The following is a 19,176-nucleotide window of genomic DNA, read 5'->3' as shown; positions in this document are numbered from 1 at the left end:
TCGAAACATGTGGATGCTATTTGCTAATCATCTTTATCCAAAGAAAACCATGTAACGTAAATATCTAGCAAAATGAAGCAGTTTTTTAAACAATGAATCATACAATATGCAACATATTATTTCAATATCTTATTCTTAAACATAAAATATTTCAATGTTCTTAAAATGTCACTAAACATTCAGCAATTCATTGAGTTATAGAAAAAAGAAATATCATAAATTATAGAAAATCTTGTGAATGTGCATTAGAATTACTATACAATCTACATTTTATTTTTCAAGCAATTTTTTTTTCACTTTCATGCCTAGAAGACTCGATTAAAGCTGTAAAAATCATTATCCCTAAAATTTTGTATATAGCTAATTTTGTATATAGCTAATTTTGTATATAGCTAAAATTTTTTATAAGTTATGTTAATTTGATTTTAGTATGAAATCCTCGAATAAACATAGCAAAAATAGCATAATATAAATAATATCAGATAAAAAGTTCATGTATTTAAATTCTAAAAACTTATAAATCGATTCAAATTTTCTTTTCAAAGGAGAATAAAATAATTTTTTTTTTCTGCTTTTTGGACATAAATGAACTTAAAAATTGTTATTGCCTAGAAACTTCGAGATGTTTTCTATTAACTATTAATTAAACCTCTCAGAGCAATCACAAAACATTATTTCAATTTTTTTACAGTCAGAAATTGGTTGCCTAGCAACCTAGTAAAATTAAGCGTTTCTCTTTTGAATCAGTCAATGGGTTATCTTAAAATATTTATTTGCGCAGGCGACTTTTTTGGCGGTATTCTGGACTATCGCCAAATATATAAACCTTTATTGCAACCCAATTTACGACCCATTTGTTTTAAAATTTTGTCTACCCCCCCTAATTCAAGTGTCTAGATTCCAAATATGTAAAAAAAAATATATGTTTATTCAGAGAAAGTACGTTTTTGTGTCTGATTTCGTAACTTAATTAATAGTTAGCACTAATTAATTAGCATATTTGAGGTCACCCCCAGGAACCATTAAGATTGACACTTAGTTCGTGAAAATCGGATCATTAGAACGAAAGTTATTCAGGGTGATATCTTTTTTTTTTTGCGGACTGTACATGGTAAATGTGTAATTATTGAGTAATGTCTTGTAATCTTCAAAAGTGTACATTCGTCTATTTAATGGCTGAATGGTCTTCGGATCATTTAAATTTTATGGTAGTCAATAGTTTCATATATATTTACTTAAGAGGAAGCTATACTGAGGGAAAAATTCTTTGTGGCAAATTCTCTTTCTCATACATAAGGAATGAAAAAAATTAGTTCAGATAAACCTAGAATACAGCATAATGTTAATAAATAAAAATATTCAAAATATCATAATGCAATAAAACTATGGCAGAATAAGTGCCTAATTTAGCATAAGGCCTGCGAGGCCCAGGTCTAGGACCCCACATTTCTGGAGGTCCCCTAAATGTTACAAATGTGTTCTATTTGTGTTTTTCTAAAAGAATTGTCTATTAGAAACATGAGTTAACAAAAATTGAAATAAATATAAGCTTAAATTTATTAACATTTCATAACTTACTTATGCTATAAATATTTGAAAACACTTAATCATTAAACAACATACTAATTTCGTTTTAAGTAACAATCAGGGGACTTCAAACAGTTTTGTGTCCAGGGCCCCTGCTTTTCTGTATCATGACCTACCAGGATTTCTCCTGGATTATTCAATAAAAAAATTATCCTGAAATAAATTTTTGCTCTTTGATATTTTGAAAACATTTTTTTCAGCATTCGAATTTTCATGGTTTGTTTTCTGGATTTATCTGAATTCACTTTTCCTTAAAATTTAAATCATGTCTATTCCTGTTTCATTCATTGGTAATTGGAGATGAAATAGAATTCGCCATGAAACATTTTCTCCTCAATATAGCCTCATCTTTTAAAGTTACCACCATCACATTAAATAAGGAACTACAAAAATAATTCAGCCGGCTAAAGATCCTAAAAACTTCCGGAGAGTATAGAGGATGGTATTATTGATTTCTTTTTCTCAATTTGAATAAACATGCTGAGTGCGCTTCCACCTTTTGTTCCAGCATGTAGGGGGTGTGGATTAGAATTCCAATTATTTCTATTTTATCTGTAACCCATGATGGTAACAGTCACGCCATGGGTACCTACTTACTCTCCTCGTGATTTATGGGAAGAGGGAAAAGTAGGGATATTGTGGGGGACTTGAAAAACGAAAAGGGAATTTATATTAATTGTTGGTATCGAATGACAACACAGCTCTCATTGGAGAATTTAGATTAGTCCCCGAAATGCTGTAATATTTTATTATTAATGATATGTTCTGGTTTCAGATGTATTACATCGTATCCATCAAAGAGATGTATTTCAGTGATTTTTTTATTTTTTACGTAATTAAAAAAAGATTCCTTTGAAAGAAGTTATTCAGTTCTAGATCTAATTAATGTGTAATTGCAGAACGAAATTCATCATATCTCAAGTTGAATAATCTTTTAGGCATCTTGCAAGACTGTATTTTTTAACCCTTTAATGCTTAGTAGGATTCTTACCCACTTGGAAAAAAATGATTATAACAATCAGGTAAATTATTGTAATTCACTATGTTTGAAGCTATCAAAACATTTTAATTTCTTTTAATAAATATATCTAGTACCAAAAACGTAGGACGAATGCCAAACGTAGGAGAGATATTTTTTTTTCTTTGCTGTAGTGAATGGTAAAGCTATAGAACAACAGCTGCCTTATTAACCCGCAGAGATGCACACTATTCCAGATTCGACAAAATATTTTAAAAACGTTGGAAGCTACAAGCCAAAATGTGTAGATTTTCTAATAATTTGGCCAATTTTTTAAAAGTTTCAACGCGGTTTAACTGTAACAAAGTGGCATATCACGTAAGTCTTTGAATTATTTAAAGTAGCAGAGAGTAAAAACCCCATAAATCGAATTTACTATACCATGAATTATTCCAAAAAGGTATTTATCCGCCATCCGAAGCTAGTTGGCATGTCTGAATCCATTAGTGCCTAGCCACCAAGTAATCAATATATAAGAAAACATCTGTACGAAAAAGCGTGTTTGTATTTACACCAAATGGATATTTCTTTTTGTTACCTATCACTATAGTTTTAAAAAAGAGCTATATGGTGACCTCACTTTCAAGTTTAAATATTTATATATCCACAAAATGAAATCTAATTATGAAACTCATGTGCTCACTTTAAAAAAAAAAGTAAGTTTCGATATGAATTTTTAAATCATTTGCGTGCAAAGATGCGGAAAAAAAATTAAAATCAAATTTACCCGAATAGAGAATTATACATTAATTAAAACATAAAATTTGCTAATATTTGAAGAAAGTTTAAACAAAGCGTAGAAAGTTGGTAGCCATGCTTTACAGATACAATGCTCACAATTTCCTTAGATTTTCTTGAATAAATTGTTTCATTGAAATTGCATTTAATTCAACAAAAGATTAAAAGCAAGATTCTTCAAATAAAGTTTGATTTTCGCATGAGAAATAAACGAGAAATAATAAATGCAAATTTATTCTGACCCTTAAAATCAACTAGGACTCATACATATTCAATTTGAGCTTTACTCTAACTGCTCAAATTTCACGACATTTTTCATTCTAACACAATCTCAGATAACTGTCCTCTTATCAAAATGAATTGCGAACAATAACTTCTTCAAAGTGCAAAGCAAATATTCTGAAATTGTCCTGGTCAACTGATAAGTGCCAACTGATAACCTGAAGATTATGAATAGCTGGAAACGGTTGCAGATAAAAGAGATTTTAATCAGAGAATGATTTTGGAAACCTAATCAACCCGAAGATTGATGGCTTTTTGTGGGCGAAGATAAGAATTAGGCTTAATAGCGTTCTCGCTGAAAGCTTGCTGTGGTCATTTAATTTATGAAAACAAAGAGTAATTTGTATAAGAGAATACGTGATAGGCTGTTTTTTCGCATCTAAAAAAAGATCTTTTGTTCACAATTTGCTGTGTTTTTCTTTTTAACTGAGAATGATTTATGTTTCTTGCTTTTAATTAAGATAAAGTAAATGAAAGTAATTGCTTCCTCGTGAAACATTACGTTAAAAATAACATATTAGTTTCATGTGGAATTAAAAAAAAGAGACTGGCAACGATCAGGAGAACACTTAAAATGTGATAGCAAAAAATTATTTTCGTGACTAATGTTACGGCCTGCTTTCTTCTTATTTAAATCCACACTTGCCAACACTTCCGGATTTCCCGAAAAAAAAATCATATTTAATTTAGTAGAAAAATTATGGCATTTATTGAACCCTGAAGCACCAAAATTGACTTTATAAACTTATTGAGACGTGTGACTTATTATTCCAAGCCGGGATATCCTGGTTGGCTGGGAGCCGGACTCATGTTCTCGAGAACGGGAGTTCGAATCCAGCCGTCCGAAGACTCCCCGTGTAGTAAATGGTGACTGGTGCAGGTTAAATCTGTTGGGGGACAAAGTTCTCCATGCTCCCACAACAAATTATACCTCTGCAGTAGCGAATAGGAGATTGATCGTTGTCTGGTTCAGGTCAAAATTACGATGTGTGAATGAAAAAACGATGAATGAATGGATGCATGAATGGGTCCTCCATATAAACATCTAGATTGACCACACTTTTGCTACCACTTTAAAAAAATTTCCAAACCTTCGGAACCCTGACCAGGGAAACCAACTGTTCCGCTTTGTGCAAAAGCTCCGGTAATTTTATTATAGTATGTAATTTTATATAAACTTTTTTTAATTTGGTAGCGAATTAAATACTAAAACATATATAATATGGATAATTAACGTTACTATTTAAATGAGATACGGTGGGACGATTACCATGAGAATAAAGTTGCCTTTCATATGATACTTCAAATGTATACGATAAATACATTTACGATAAATGTATGCGATAAATGAAATGAAAATATGTTTTGCAGATATGAATACTTTAAAATATGTTTTAAAAAATAAATTAGCTACCACTTTAAAAAAATTTACACACTTGGGGCGTCATAGAGATCAGAAGACGTTAAAAGAGATCAAATAGTCTAATGTTCGTATTCTGATAAAAGTTTATAAGATTTCTATTAGTTAAAAATAAATTCTGTTTAAAGTCATTATCACTGGAAAAAATATTTTGAAAAAGCCTCGAATGCTGGAGGTATTAGGAGTTTTACAAAAATTAAACTGCTTCGTCAAAACTTATGTAGAAAAGTTGTCCGAGATGTACAGGATGGACGAAATTTTTCAAGTGTCAGAAAGATGAAGAACGATTTTAAAACAAAATCACACTTGCTTACAAATTTTGATGTGCCATTTTCATATTTTACTTCAGAATTGGCACGATTTTCTCTTACTATAACACATATTGGCACACCCTTCGCCACCTCCTCTTGGACCGATGAATTCGATCAGTGGAAAGCGGGCTTCTTTAATGTGTTAATTAAGATCTAAATTAAAAATCCAAACCTATTTTTTTTTAAATTAAAGCTACCAATTTCATTGTACTATTTTGCTTAAATCGATTGATACCCAATGCTTTGTTCAAGAGTACATGATATAAATTTTAGAACATAATATTCTCATTCAAAATAATACCCAAATATGGCTGATCTGTTCTACCCATAATATCATCATTAGAGATTTTTTGGTATGGTATCCCATTTATATTTAATTTGGAGAACAGATGCGGGGTTCCTACACGTGACACAATCAACCACACCCCTTAATGGGGGAGGGACACCACGCCATATCAGGTTACATATCATAGATATCTTATTTCCATTTCCGATATTGCCAGAAAAGAAAAACAGCAATCAACAGAAAGAAATAACGGTATATACAATTATTATTGCCATATTATCGAAATAAGGATACGAAATTGGTCACTAGCATTAGCAGAATATTAGTTTCATCCTCTTGTTATAGATCATTGAAGAAACGAAGCATACTTTAATAAATGGTTACTTTAAAATCACCTTTCTTAACATTTATATACATTTACACAATGGAATTACAACTAGAGGGAGATCAAAACGTATCATTCAAAGTGTTATTTGATTGAAAATTAAATTCGCTTAAAAAATATACTAATTGGAAATAACAGTACGCATGCTTCCAAGCTCTCAAAAGCAGGCACCCATTTTCAAGACTTGCCATGCGTGAAGGAGAAGAAACAAAAAGGATTTGAAATATGAAACGTAAAGTTGTAGATGAAAAATGGGAAAATAAAGATGAGAAAAAAGAACTAGAAAAACCACGGGAGCCGAGTGAGAAAAAAGATAAGAAACAGAACAAGAGAAACCACAGTGACCGAGAGGAGCAAATAAGGGTAAAATGCATTCCAACCCGCAGTGGACTGATCGTTAAGACACGATTCCCAGCAGATTACCAAAGTCAAGCATTACTGGCTACGGTCAGTGTGCGGGTGGTTGACCACTTGGATCAGTCTGCGTAGGGACCGACGGTGTGCGGTGTTAGTCCTCGTTAGACAGGTGCACGTCGTCGGGATACCGAAGCGGGGGTGCCATCCCCTCTGCAGAGGATCAAAATTGTGATAACATGTCTTCGGATCATCCTCAGGAATGTTTCCCAGATCGTCGCCAATAGCCCATTGTGCAGCTCTAGTGCTACGTAAATGAACAACAGCATTCCAACCCGCCAGGAGAGGTGATGAATGAATTCTATGAATTATTGCGGTGATATCTTTAAACTAAAGTGAAGGCGGGATAGCCTGGTTGGTAGGGCACTGGGCCCATGTCCAAGAGTTCGTGGGTTCGATCACTGCCGGCCGATGACTCCCCGTGTAGTAAAATGGTGACTGATGCACGTTAAATCTGTCGAGTCGCAAAGTCCTCCATGTTCCCATAACAAATTAATACCTCTGGTGGTGCTGATCCAGGAGTTAACTTGTCTTCTGGATTGGTTCAAAAATTACAAGGCTATCAAGTTGAACATTTGTACTCGTAAACCCAAAATTGGGTCTGCCGTTCAGCAACCGATGTAAAAAAAAAGAAAAAAAAAAGAAGAAAAAAGAAAACTAAAGTGAAAGTTGAGTATTTTATTAGTTTTAATTTAAATTAAAACTTTCGTTTGACAGTTTAAAATAAATTGGCTACCGTTTTTTTAATTTTTCGTAGGAGACTTCGATCCCAACAGAATGCATAAAATGTGAATTATTCTAGTTGTTTATTTTTTCTGTTTCATCATCATATTTGAACTAATCAAATGCTAAACATATTTTACAGGTTTGTTCGATTTGGATGCCAGTCGACCCCGTACCACGGGAAACGTGTGTGCAATTCGTTGCGGGCTCTCACAAGTGGGGATGGTACTCACCCCGAAAGTTTGAAACAACTCAGCCTTATAAAGTAATCGACGAGACGCTTTGTTCAGAAAAAAATTATCAACAAGTGCCTGATATCGAAGCGAACAAAGAACAATGGAACATTTTGTGCTGGGATTTGCAGGTAATGTGTGAGAGTACTTCCTGTTTGGAGTAGGAAGCGTGATAATAAACAACTTTTAAGGATAGTCAATGTTAACAGTTTACAAAAAGGTTATTGCTTTCGTGCTGAAATACTCTTTAAGAAAGAAGGAATAATTCGCTTTATTATTACGTTATTATCAATATATTATCGCAAAAAGATTTTGTTTAGTGTTTTAATCGCTCTCACGGAAGTTTTCCAAACGTGAAATGCAAATATTTTGTGACAGATTAGGGGTTGATTCTCTAAAAAAATAGTTTTTCTTATAGTAATCTTTTACGAAACAGTTCTTAAAATAATTATTTTTTATCTTTAATTGTTTTGGAATTGACCTAATCTCTGTCACAAATATTTTGTGACAGGTTAGGAGTTGATTCTCTTAAAAAATAGTTATTGTCATAGTAATCTTGTAAGCAACAGCTCTTAAAATAATTATTTTCTATCTTTAATTATATAGGAATTGACCTAATCTCTGTCACAAATATTTTGTGACAGGTTAGGAGTTGATTCTCTTAAAAAATAGTTATTGTCATAGTAATCTTGTAAGCAACAGCTCTTAAAATAATTATTTTCTATCTTTAATTATAGAGGAATTGACCTAATCTCTGTCACAAATATTTTGTGACCAGATTAGGAGTTGATTCTCTAAAAAAAACAGTTTTTGTTATAGTAATCTTTTACGAAATAGTTCTTAAAATAATTATTTTTTATCTTTAATTATATAGGAATTGACCTAATCTGTATCACAAATATTTTGTGATAGATTAGGAGTTGATTCTCTAAAAAAACAGTTTTTGTTATAGTAATCTTTTACGAAACATTTCTTAAAATAATTATTTTTTATCTTGAATTATATAGGAATTGACCTAATCTCTGTCACAAATATTTTGTGATAGATTAGGAGTTTATTCTTAAAAAAATAGTTTTTGTCATAGTAATCTTTTAAGCAACAGTTCTTAAAATAATTATTTTCTATCTTTAATTACGTAGGAATTGACCTAATCTGTGTCACAAATATTTTGTCACAAATATTAGGAGTTGATTCTCTAAAAAAACAGTTTTTTTTATAGTAATCTTTTACGAAATAGTTCTTAAAATAATTATTTTCTATCTTTAATTATATAGGAATTGACCTAATCTGTCACAAATATTTTGTGATAGATTAGGAGTTGATTCTCTAAAAAAATAGTTTTTGTTATAGTAATCTTTTACGAAATATTTCTTAAAATAATTATTTTCTGCCTTTAATTATATAGGAATTGACCTAATCTGTGTCACAAATATTTTGTGATAGATTAGGAGTTGATTCTCTAAAAAAATAGTTTTTGTTATAGTAATCTTTTACGAAATAGTTCTTAAAATAATTATTTTCTGTCTTTAATTGTATAGGAATTGACCTAATCTCTGTCACAAATATTTTGTGACAGATTAGGAGTTGATTCTTAAAAAAAGATAGTGTTTCTTATAGTAATCTTTTACGAAATAGTTCTTAAAATAATTATGCTCTATCTCTAATTATATAGGAATTGTAAAATTGTAGAGTTATAAATGACACAAAGAACTGAAATCAACAATCCCTATTTAATTTGAAGGTAATAAACAGTGTGTAAATTACGTCAGAAGCAATAACAGAAGAGATGGAAAGACCTTTAAGGATTTTTGGAATATCAAACACCTGTCTGTATTTAATAAATTTTCGAGCAGATTTTGAAAAATCTAAGGCAAGGTAATTTAAACTCGGAAAATTGTGATTATGAGTGCTTACTTAAAGCCATATCCAGATAGCAAAATAAGGTTTATTTTCACTTAGCAAAACCCTTTTAATGTAAACCTGAAAAGGTTTTTACGCAGTTTACGGATAAACCTTCTAATCTTAAAACGAGATCTGAGACAATATGCTCTACAACGCACATTACGCTAATCCAAAACCTTGGAAAAAATCGTAGATCTCCACTAATATTTTTTTTAATTATTTTTTTCACTATTTTTTTAAACACAAAACGAAATGACAGTTACAAAAGTTTTTAAATTTTTTTTTAAAAAAGCGAAAAAAAGAAAAAGAAAGTTGATTTTCCCAATATCAATTCTGTAGCCTTGTAATTTTGAACCCAATTGCCTTCGTGAAGGACTTTTACATGGAACTGACCCACATTTGCGTTACATAGAGAGAAAAAACCTCGAAAACCTCCCACGGTTAGTCTAACGGTAAGGGGACTCTAACCCATGATCCGCCTTCTACTGAGAATATTTTACGTCAGCACTGTGGTTAGTGTGAGCCAGGTGCTGAATTCGTATCCTCCAGCCATCGAGTTGGAATTCGAATCCGTAACAGTAATTTATTGGGAGGCAAGCACTCTATCTCCTGAGCCACCACGACTCACATTAGATAAATTGGGAAGATGTTTCTATATGTTGTTAAAGATCGAGAATTTTGACATTTATAGCGTTATTAAAATTTGTACTTGTTGGTTATGTAATGTTTGAGTTGGCAAAAAATTTTAAGAGCCGTCGCCAATACATGGTCTTTATAACCGATAAGACCTTAATTTTGTTACCATTCAAAAAAAAAAAAAAAAAAAAAAAAGAAGAAGAAGAAGAAATAAATCACGAAAGTCCTAATCCTTCAAAAATTTCGTTTGTATAATTATTTATTTTATAGTTATTTTTTTCCCGGAATTTCGGAATTAAATTTTGAATTTGAAGGGTTTTATGAATTTTCGGATCAATTCCAGGCCGTGAATTCAAAGTCAAATCAATGAATAAAAAAGTTTGAGTAACATTGAATTACATGTTTGCATTAACGTAGTTCTTTAAAAACCAGTAAAGTAATCAATTTACTAAAAACATTTTTTAAAAAAAATACAGTTCTTTATTTGAACTGTTGAACAACTTTCAAAGGAACAAAGGAGAAAAAAAACATGTGTCTTTTGAAGTTCAAGAAAACTGCGTTTCAAAAATTAATTCAACTTCCTCCTACTCCAAAACAATTAAACGCTAAGTTTAAAATATGTTTCCTAAATAAATAAAAATGAAGCTGGGGAAAAAAGGAAATAAACATTAAAAATTAACCATGTATCCGGCAATATAATTGCGCTACGCAACCAAGGGAAGCTTACAAACTTTAGAAACCGTTGTTATTATTTATTTTCCATTAAACTAACGCTTTTATAACCCAAAACTGGAAAAACGACGCTAACTGTTAAGACCGGATGCATTGGAAATGATAATAAAAATATTTTTTCTAACAGTAAAACGCTTTGAGCAAGTATTTCCTGTTTTGAAAAAAGCAAAAATTTTCTTCGGTTGCATTTTTAAGAGAGCAAACGATAAAAAAAAATATCAAACTTATTTTCTCATATTCACATGACCGGACCGTGTGGCTAGAAATAAAATTCAGACGAGTTCTTCTCTGGCTTGCAACATAAACAAGTTTTTGAATGGCAACAAAAGCGAAGCAGTAGTTGGTACTAAAAATACATTCGAATCTTTTCAGAAGTCGGAAAAATCACGTAGGTAATAAAAAAGTTCCGTGACTCCCTACTGAAAGAGAAATCTAAAACATAATTTCAGTCAGAAGTCCCTGATAGGCTATATTAGTCGATTTTTATCTTTTTTTAATTTTGCAGGCTAACAAATATTATTTTGTCGATAAAAACTAATAAATGAGTAGCAATAAAAATTCATTAAAATCGACTACGTGAAATTTGTAATGAATTAAGATTCAAAATAGGTAGAGTCCCCCATAGTTCCTCAAGCATTCGTAGCAAAATTTATGCTATAAAATCCATTTATTTTTCCCTTCTCTTTTTATTTATTCTTTTTTTATTGATCATTAAGAATTTTTGATTTCCACAAAGATTTGGAAACTTGTTACATGCAGTCCCTGGCCAAATTATTAGACGCACTATAAGATTCTACGTCACAGGTTGTGTTGTTCCTACTAAATTTAACCCATGAACGGCATTTTCTGCGAGCCTAACTTCAAGCCACAAATAAACAAACGAAGTGTTCGATCGTTTAAATAGCTGCTCGCCAGATTTTATTGCATTATAAAGAAAAGTTATTGAAACTAAATACAACTAAATAAACAACAACAACTAAAACAAATAACAACAACTACTAATAACAATAACTAAATAAACAACAACTAAATTCCATTCGTTTAGCATTGCGTCATATGTTGTTCCTACTAGATCGAAGTAGTTGTGTTTTTTTCATATTATACCCAATTATCAGATGGCTTAATTATACAGCTTTCTTGTTTTTACGCGGCTGAAACCGATTAGCACTTGTTTACGTTCGTCCATCAATTGGTTAACATTGTAACGCAATACGTTAAAAATAAATACAAATAGAAAGTATATAAAAAATCTCCTGAATAAAAACCCATTACATGTATGTTTAAATATAAAAGTATAGCATATAAACTAATGCAAAACATGTAATTGTAAAAAAAAAAAAAAAAAAAAAAAAAAATAGTGCGTGGAGTCCCTCCGCGCGGAAGAGGTTAAACTTCGCAACCTGCGACGTTAATTGTAGAAGAATCAGCAGTCGTAGAAGGATCACTAGTTCTACTCAATGATTCTTTTTCCTGCTCCGCACGCTTCCGTGTTCTGTAATCAGGGTAATATTGTGCATTTTTCCCTCGTGGACCTCTCATCGTCTCGCCCTGGAAAATGTATTTGCATTAATAATGTATGTGAATGCGTCATAATGTAATTTCAGAAGAGAAAACCTAACAATCAATTGATATTCACAAGAGACGTACCTTGACATAACCTTAAATCCGTCGCATTGTCCGTGGGATTGTTTTCACTCATTTTTTACAATTGTTATCCACTAAATTTGAAAATAAAAAATACAACCTTTTTAAATTATATGTGTATCAAAACAAACTAAAAAAATATTTATAGAAAAATAATACTTTTATTATATTTATGTTAGTGAGAACCAAAACAATATGGAAATGAATGAGGGAAAACTGGATCCTACCACGTGATTTCCCGGCCAATAAAAATGTAGCGTCAAACGTTTAACGCAACCTTGTTGGAAGTCGCAGAAGAAGCATAACTTCAAAAACACTGTAGTGCGTCTGATAATTTGGTCTAATTATTATAATATACTAATATAATGCCTGATATAATAAATATTCCATATTTATATAATATATCGTCTAATTTATCAAATTGTCGAATTTATATAATATATCGCCTAATTTAACCTATTACTACACGAACGTAAACAAGTTGTTTGAGTCGCGTAAAAACAATAAAGCTGTATAGTATCATCTGATAATTAAGATTTTACATAGACTCTTATAGTGCGTCTAATAATTTGGCCAGGGACTGTACGAAACTATTTGCACTTTAAAATTAATGTCTTTAATTATCTAAGGATAATATTTGCTTTTTAGTTTCTTTATAACTTTGTTTCCTTTTTAGCCGGGTGATTGCATTGTATTTCACATGAAATGTTTACATGGTGCGCCAGGAAATCTGTCCACGACTCATTCTAGAAGAGTATTATCCACACGTTGGTTAGGTAATAAGATTTACTATTGCATATAGCTGTACAAAATGAAACAATTAGTAAATGCAGTTAGAAATAGTAGTTTTTGGTGCTAGCTTTCACTTTATTTTTACCCTTTTGCAATCGCATGTTCACAGATCCCAACTTGTTGCAAAATTTTTTCTAGTGGTACCGAAATTTGAGTTTTAATGTATGATTCTCAATTTTGTAAAAGACTTTTCTCACCAGTGGAAATAAAAAGAAAATCCAAATATAATATAGTACCGATCACAAGGGTTCGTTAAATGCGCATTGGAAGAGAGAAGACCCTCAACCCGGGTTTCCATAAACAAGAAATTTGATCCTTTAATAGTCGAAACGTAATGACATCTTTCGTATTTCCCCCACTACGCAGCTTAGTAGTCCGAATGTAGTGACATTTTTCCTATGTTTCCTCAATCGAGCAGTTTATGTTCATTGCGTCGGACTACTAAATTTATCTGTGCAGAGGCCTTCTCTCCTCTAGAAAGTGTTGGTTCGTTTCGATTGGAAATGAATGAGACAGTCCTTAAGACTCCAAACATTTATTAGCAGAAATTTCAAGAAAATACAGCTATTTTTAGCAATCAATTACAGCTCAAATGATAGCTTATCATCATCTGACGCAGTCACTAACAGACTAATATTCTATTACTCTGTGAGGCAAACTCCTATTTATATAGAGATGATGAGGAAAGCTCGAAACTTTCGACATGATTCGAGACAATTCTCGTATAACTCCGTAAACATTGCCTCAATCGCTTTGATACTCGAATTTTTCAGAAAAATAATTTTGTCGCCAAGTATCTCCAAATCTCCGAAATTATCACGCTAGTGAATCATCACAAAATTATCAAGTCGCCTAAGATGTCGCATATAATGTTTTCTTAAGCAGTATGAATATATTAATAAAAAAAATTATCATCACTAGATATTTTAACAGTTTTAATAGTTATTTTATGCAGTTGTAAAAAGTAAGACTAACAAAAGATTATATTTTAGCATTCTCTTAATTACATAAAATTTCTATTTTCAAAAAATTTCGGCTTTCGCTTACTAACACTGAAAAAAATATGCTAACCTCTTTTATGTAGGAGGTTATTATTATTATCACAATTTAAAAATAATAATTTTTTCAATATGTATTTTGCCATCTAAGGCCAAGAGTACGTCTTCAGCCACACACTCGTCACAGCCCGTTTTAAAGATCGGACTCATTCATATATCCTTTCATTCATCAACAGATCTTAATTTTGATCTGCACCAGAGAACGAACAATCTCCAATTCAGTACACCCAGAGGTATTAATTTGTTTGAAGGGAACGTGGAGGACTTTATAACCTGACAGATTTAGCGTGGACCAGTCACCATTTATTGCTCGGGAAGTCTTCGGCTGGCGGTGATCGAATTCACTACCTCTTGGACATGAGCCCAACGCCCATTCCAACCAGGCTATGGTGAATACAGCTAGATACTGGAATGTTTTACAATAAACTTAAAAATTTGTATTTATTTCATTTCAGGGGAAGATGCTACTTTAGCCAGAAGACCATGGGAAATATCTCCTCCAATCACAGGTGGACTACAAATCGGACAACGAATGGTTTGCAAAGAATTTCCAGTCGTTTGGAAAAACGAAGAATAATAAAACTTATTCATAACCAATCATCGTGATAAAAAGAATGGTCGATTTAAATTCGCCAGACGGATTTGAAAAAATTCTTCGAAAATTTCCATGGATTGATTATTGAGAAGTTGCATGCAACATTATTATATTCCTTGAAGAAATAAAAAGAGTGAAGGCAGAATTTTCTCGCTTTTTAATGTTTTTTTTTTTTCGTTCTTGGAAAAGTTGAAACACATTTAACACAGTAGAAACAATTACGATTAAAAAAAAAGCAGTCGTAATGGTTTAAAAGGGTAACTTCAAAAATGCTAATTAATAAGTGCAGACGATATTTTAAATTACGAAATCAGACACAAAAGCGTACTTTCTATGAATGAACATACCTTTTTTTTTCCAACTAAGTTTCCCCGGTACATCAATTGGGAACCACTGCTCTAAGTTCATAAATTTATAAGAGGATACTTGCAAACGACGTCATCGTAGGTAAATCGTGGTATTGGTCGATTCAAAATCCAATCAGGTTCGATACGCATGCGTGACGTTTCTTACAGGTATCCAATTGAATCTCATTTAAATCACTTCATATCTCCTCAAATTGCAAGTATCCAATTAATTTTTAAAATTTATTATATATTTTCAAACGTAATGTTTTACACTATTTCGCTAGAATCATAAAAAATGTATTTTGCATTTTTTTTTGTAAAATATTTATTTGTAAAATAGAAAAAAATAATTTGTCTTTTATACTTCCGAAACCTTCTTGAACTTCTACACTTCACATAACTTTCTATTTTATCTTCTTCTGCTTCGAATAACTAGGGCTTGTTTTTCTCTAGCTAATTTTCTGTAATCATCTACTAGGTACGCAGTCAAATGTGGTTTTTTAGTATGCAACTACTTCAGATTTATAATTTCATACATGGTGCTTTTGCAGACATAGATACTTGAACGTGTTTTATATTTTAAATTCTATAAGTTTAGTGAAACATTAAAAATTTAAAAAACTTTTCCTTTTCAAATTTCTACAAAAACTAACTTAACTGGAATTAAATTTCATAAAAAGTTTCAATATTTCGGAATAAAAGTAAATTTCAGCTAATTTGTTACAGGTAGGTACTTTATTTACGTCGTACTAGAGCTGCACAATGGGCTGTTGGCGATGGTCTGGGAAACATCCCTAAGGTTGATCCGAAGACATGCCATCGTAATTTTGATCCTCTGCATAGAGGACGGCTCCCTTGCTTTGGTAGCCCGACGACCAGCGTGCGAAGTCGAGCACTTTACGGTAGAACAATTTAACGAGAACTGATACAGCTCACCCTCGGTTCCTACACACTCTGATCAAAGTGGTCACCCACCCGCTTACTGACTGCAGCCAGTGATGTTTGACTTCGGTGTTCTACTGGGAACCGTGTCTTTACGATCAGTTCACTGTGGGGCCTAATTTGGTATATAAAGGGCCCCAAGTTAGATATCAGCCCCAGGACCCTATTATTCCTCAATCCAACCCTGGATTTTAATTATTTCCATAGAAGTGGAAAAAACATGGCTAAAATGAAAACTTGAAGGAATTCAAACTACAGTTTTTTTTTCTTTATTTTATTTGTCATACGAATTCAAAGAAAACTCTTAAAACGTTGTAAATTAAAACCCCTGAACAAAATTATTGCGATCTGAAAGGAATAGGATGTAAATTCTGAACCTGGGCACAGTGTAACCATTATCCATAGCCTTGATATAATACTTTAGGCTTCATAATTACGAACGTAACTTTCTCCCAATATAAGAACCCATTACCTGTTTCCCCCCCCCCCTTCTCTTTTTTGTGAGACACCAAATTAATCTACAGATAAAACTGAACAGTTGCCCGAGGTTTTGAAAGCAAGCAATTAGAAAAGAAAAGTGAGATAATAACATCCTTCCACTTTCTACAAATAGCCTGAAGTAAAGCATGCCTTCATCAAGACTTCTTTTTCTCTTCGCCATTTTATGGATCATTGATGGAGGCAAAACACGCTGCTGACCTCCTTCAACGGGCAGTTTACCTTTATTGGAGAACTCTCTAAGTAAGCCTAGTTCAACGATATCGACCTTGGAAGGGAATATTCGATTTATTTTTCCTTTTTGTTCTGCTCTTTTAATGACTTATTACCAAGATAAATAAATTCATTTGGTGATCGTTTTTACTTTCTTGTAATGGAAGCGGAAATAAACAATAAAAAAAAATTAAAGTATTGGCAGACGACATTGAATTGATCTGGTGGATAGATTGAATTGATCTGGTGGCATTATATCTGATAAAGTGAATAAATCTCCAAAGCCCTTCCCTTAAAATATATTAGCTTTTGATTTTTAAGAAGAGGTAATTGGGTTGGGTTGCTAATTAACATTTATCCAGTTCTGTATATTCTTATTTTTTAAATACCATGCTTTTGTTCCTATGTTGCCAGTTTCACCCACTGTTAGCAAAATATTTTCGAATTATTTTAACAATCACTTCTTGGTTTAATCACTTTGATTCAGCTGCTTTCCCTAATAACAGCAATATATACGAACCCCAGATTGTCTCGTGTTCGTTAGATATTAATTATTATTCCAAAAAAACTCGGGCTTAGCAGAAATTGTATTGTCAGTAGGATTTGTTTTATTTTGTTTTTGAGATAAAACATTCTGATTTAATTTGAAGTTTGCTAAGGTTTCTTAGAGAGCTTTCGCTTTTAACGGCAAAAAATTTAACTAAACTTTTTAAGGTGATAAATTTTAGATTTTGAAAACTTCGACCTTAAATAGCATAATGAATAAAAAGCTTCGAAATGGCTAAAAAAGGATGAAATGTTCAGAGACAACCAATGTCTTGTCTCGTACATTACCAGTATTTTGAATTAAGTGGTCCTAGATTGAGCAGGCAGCATTTGAAAGAGTGAAACGGGTGATCTAGGTTCTTTATGATCGAACACTTTTCTTCTAGATCAACTTCATAAACACATAAACTATAGATCAACGTCAACGCCATAATCACTAATAAAGAACTAAGAGTCATAAAAAATCAGGCTCAGTGCGCAAAAGAAAAACAAAAACGGATTACCCTGAATAACTTCTGATCTAATGATCGGATCTTCACATTCTACAACTCAATCTTAATGTTTCGAGGGGGTAACCTCGAATATTCTAAATTATTAGCGCAGACGATATTTTATGTAATAAAATCAGACAAAAACGTATTTTCTCTGAATAAACATATCTTTTTTTTAACGGATTCGAATTTCTAAGTCCCAAAATAAAAGGCGTAGCCGCTATCTGGGAAATATGGTCCCCATAGTTTGGTCAGGAGAGCGATCCAAAGTTTGGGCCTAATAATGTTAATTTTATTTTTGTGTTTTTTGCCATATCTCGAGAACTTTTTAGGCGAATTGAAATTTTTTGCACATAATTATAAAATTTATTTTTCCAAAGAAGATTCCACGCAGAAAATAGATTTTTAGTAAATATTTATTATTTTATGAATAAAATAGTCGAAAATTTTCGAATAGTAAGATATACAATTTTTTTACATCATTTTAAAGTATGTAATTTGACACGGCAAAATACAAATTTTGAGCGAAGTCGGTTGAATAATTCCTGAGAAATCGAATTTTGAAATAGTCGCATGTTTAAAACTCGATTTTTCAGGAACTATTCGACCGATTTCGTATTTTGCCATGTAAAATTACATTTTTTATAGTGATGTAAAAAATTTTATACCTTACAATTCATAATCTTTCGCTTATTTTTAAATAAAAAAAAATAATACATATTTATAAGATTTTTTTTTTTTTTTTTTTTGCATGGATAATCGAATTTTATAACTGTGTGCAAAAATTTTTCAATTCGCTTTAAACGTTTTCGAGATTCTGCGAAATACGCAGAGTAAAATTAACAATAAGGGGTCCAAACTATGGGGACCATATTTATGAGATTGCAGCTACCCCCTATATTTTAGAGGTTGAAAATTCATATCCCTTAAAAAAAAAAGGTATATTTATGCAGAGAAAGTACGTTTTAATGTCTGATTTCATAACTTAAAATACCGTTTGCACTAATTAACTAGCATATTTGAGATCACCCCCTCGAATCATTAAGATTAAATTCTAAGAAGGTGGAGATCAACTGAGTTTTAGATCAAAAGTTTTTCAGGATGTTCCGTTTTTTTCCCCCGCACTTTTCATAAGCACTCACGAAAAATCAATACAACAAGAGCAAATTATAAAAAAAAAGAAAAAAAAAGATCACTTTGAAAGCTTTGACAGTAAGAAATTGACGTGATCTATGTTTTTCGTTTTAGACGTTGTCCTGAAAAAAAAAATGATTTTCTCCTTTTTAGTGTACTTAAAAAGCTCACATTTTAAAAATCTAATTCTATTTTACGATTTTCTTCTTTTTAGTTTTGTTTACGTTAGTTTTGCTCTAGCTAATCGAA

General features: G+C 31.8%; 1 protein-coding gene across 1 annotated transcript in view; it reads left to right on the top strand.

Moving 5' to 3' along the window:
* LOC107445454 (uncharacterized) overlaps positions 1-14,892 on the top strand; it is a 32,536-nt gene extending 17,644 nt beyond the window's left edge. Inside the window, exons 3-5 of the mRNA XM_016059845.4 lie at positions 7,307-7,528; positions 12,988-13,087; positions 14,617-14,892. Of these exons, the coding sequence (XP_015915331.2) occupies positions 7,307-7,528; positions 12,988-13,087; positions 14,617-14,738 (444 nt within the window). The 3' untranslated portion in view covers positions 14,739-14,892. The remainder of the gene's footprint in view (positions 1-7,306; positions 7,529-12,987; positions 13,088-14,616) is intronic.
* Positions 14,893-19,176: the final 4,284 nt, after the last annotated feature.

Source organism: Parasteatoda tepidariorum, chromosome 3, assembly GCF_982258835.1.
Source record: "Parasteatoda tepidariorum strain Cologne lab strain chromosome 3, Ptep-v5.0, whole genome shotgun sequence".
NCBI lineage: Eukaryota > Metazoa > Arthropoda > Arachnida > Araneae > Theridiidae > Parasteatoda > Parasteatoda tepidariorum.
Note: the sequence above shows the minus strand (reverse complement) of the source record. Positions and strands in the feature narration are given on the sequence as shown.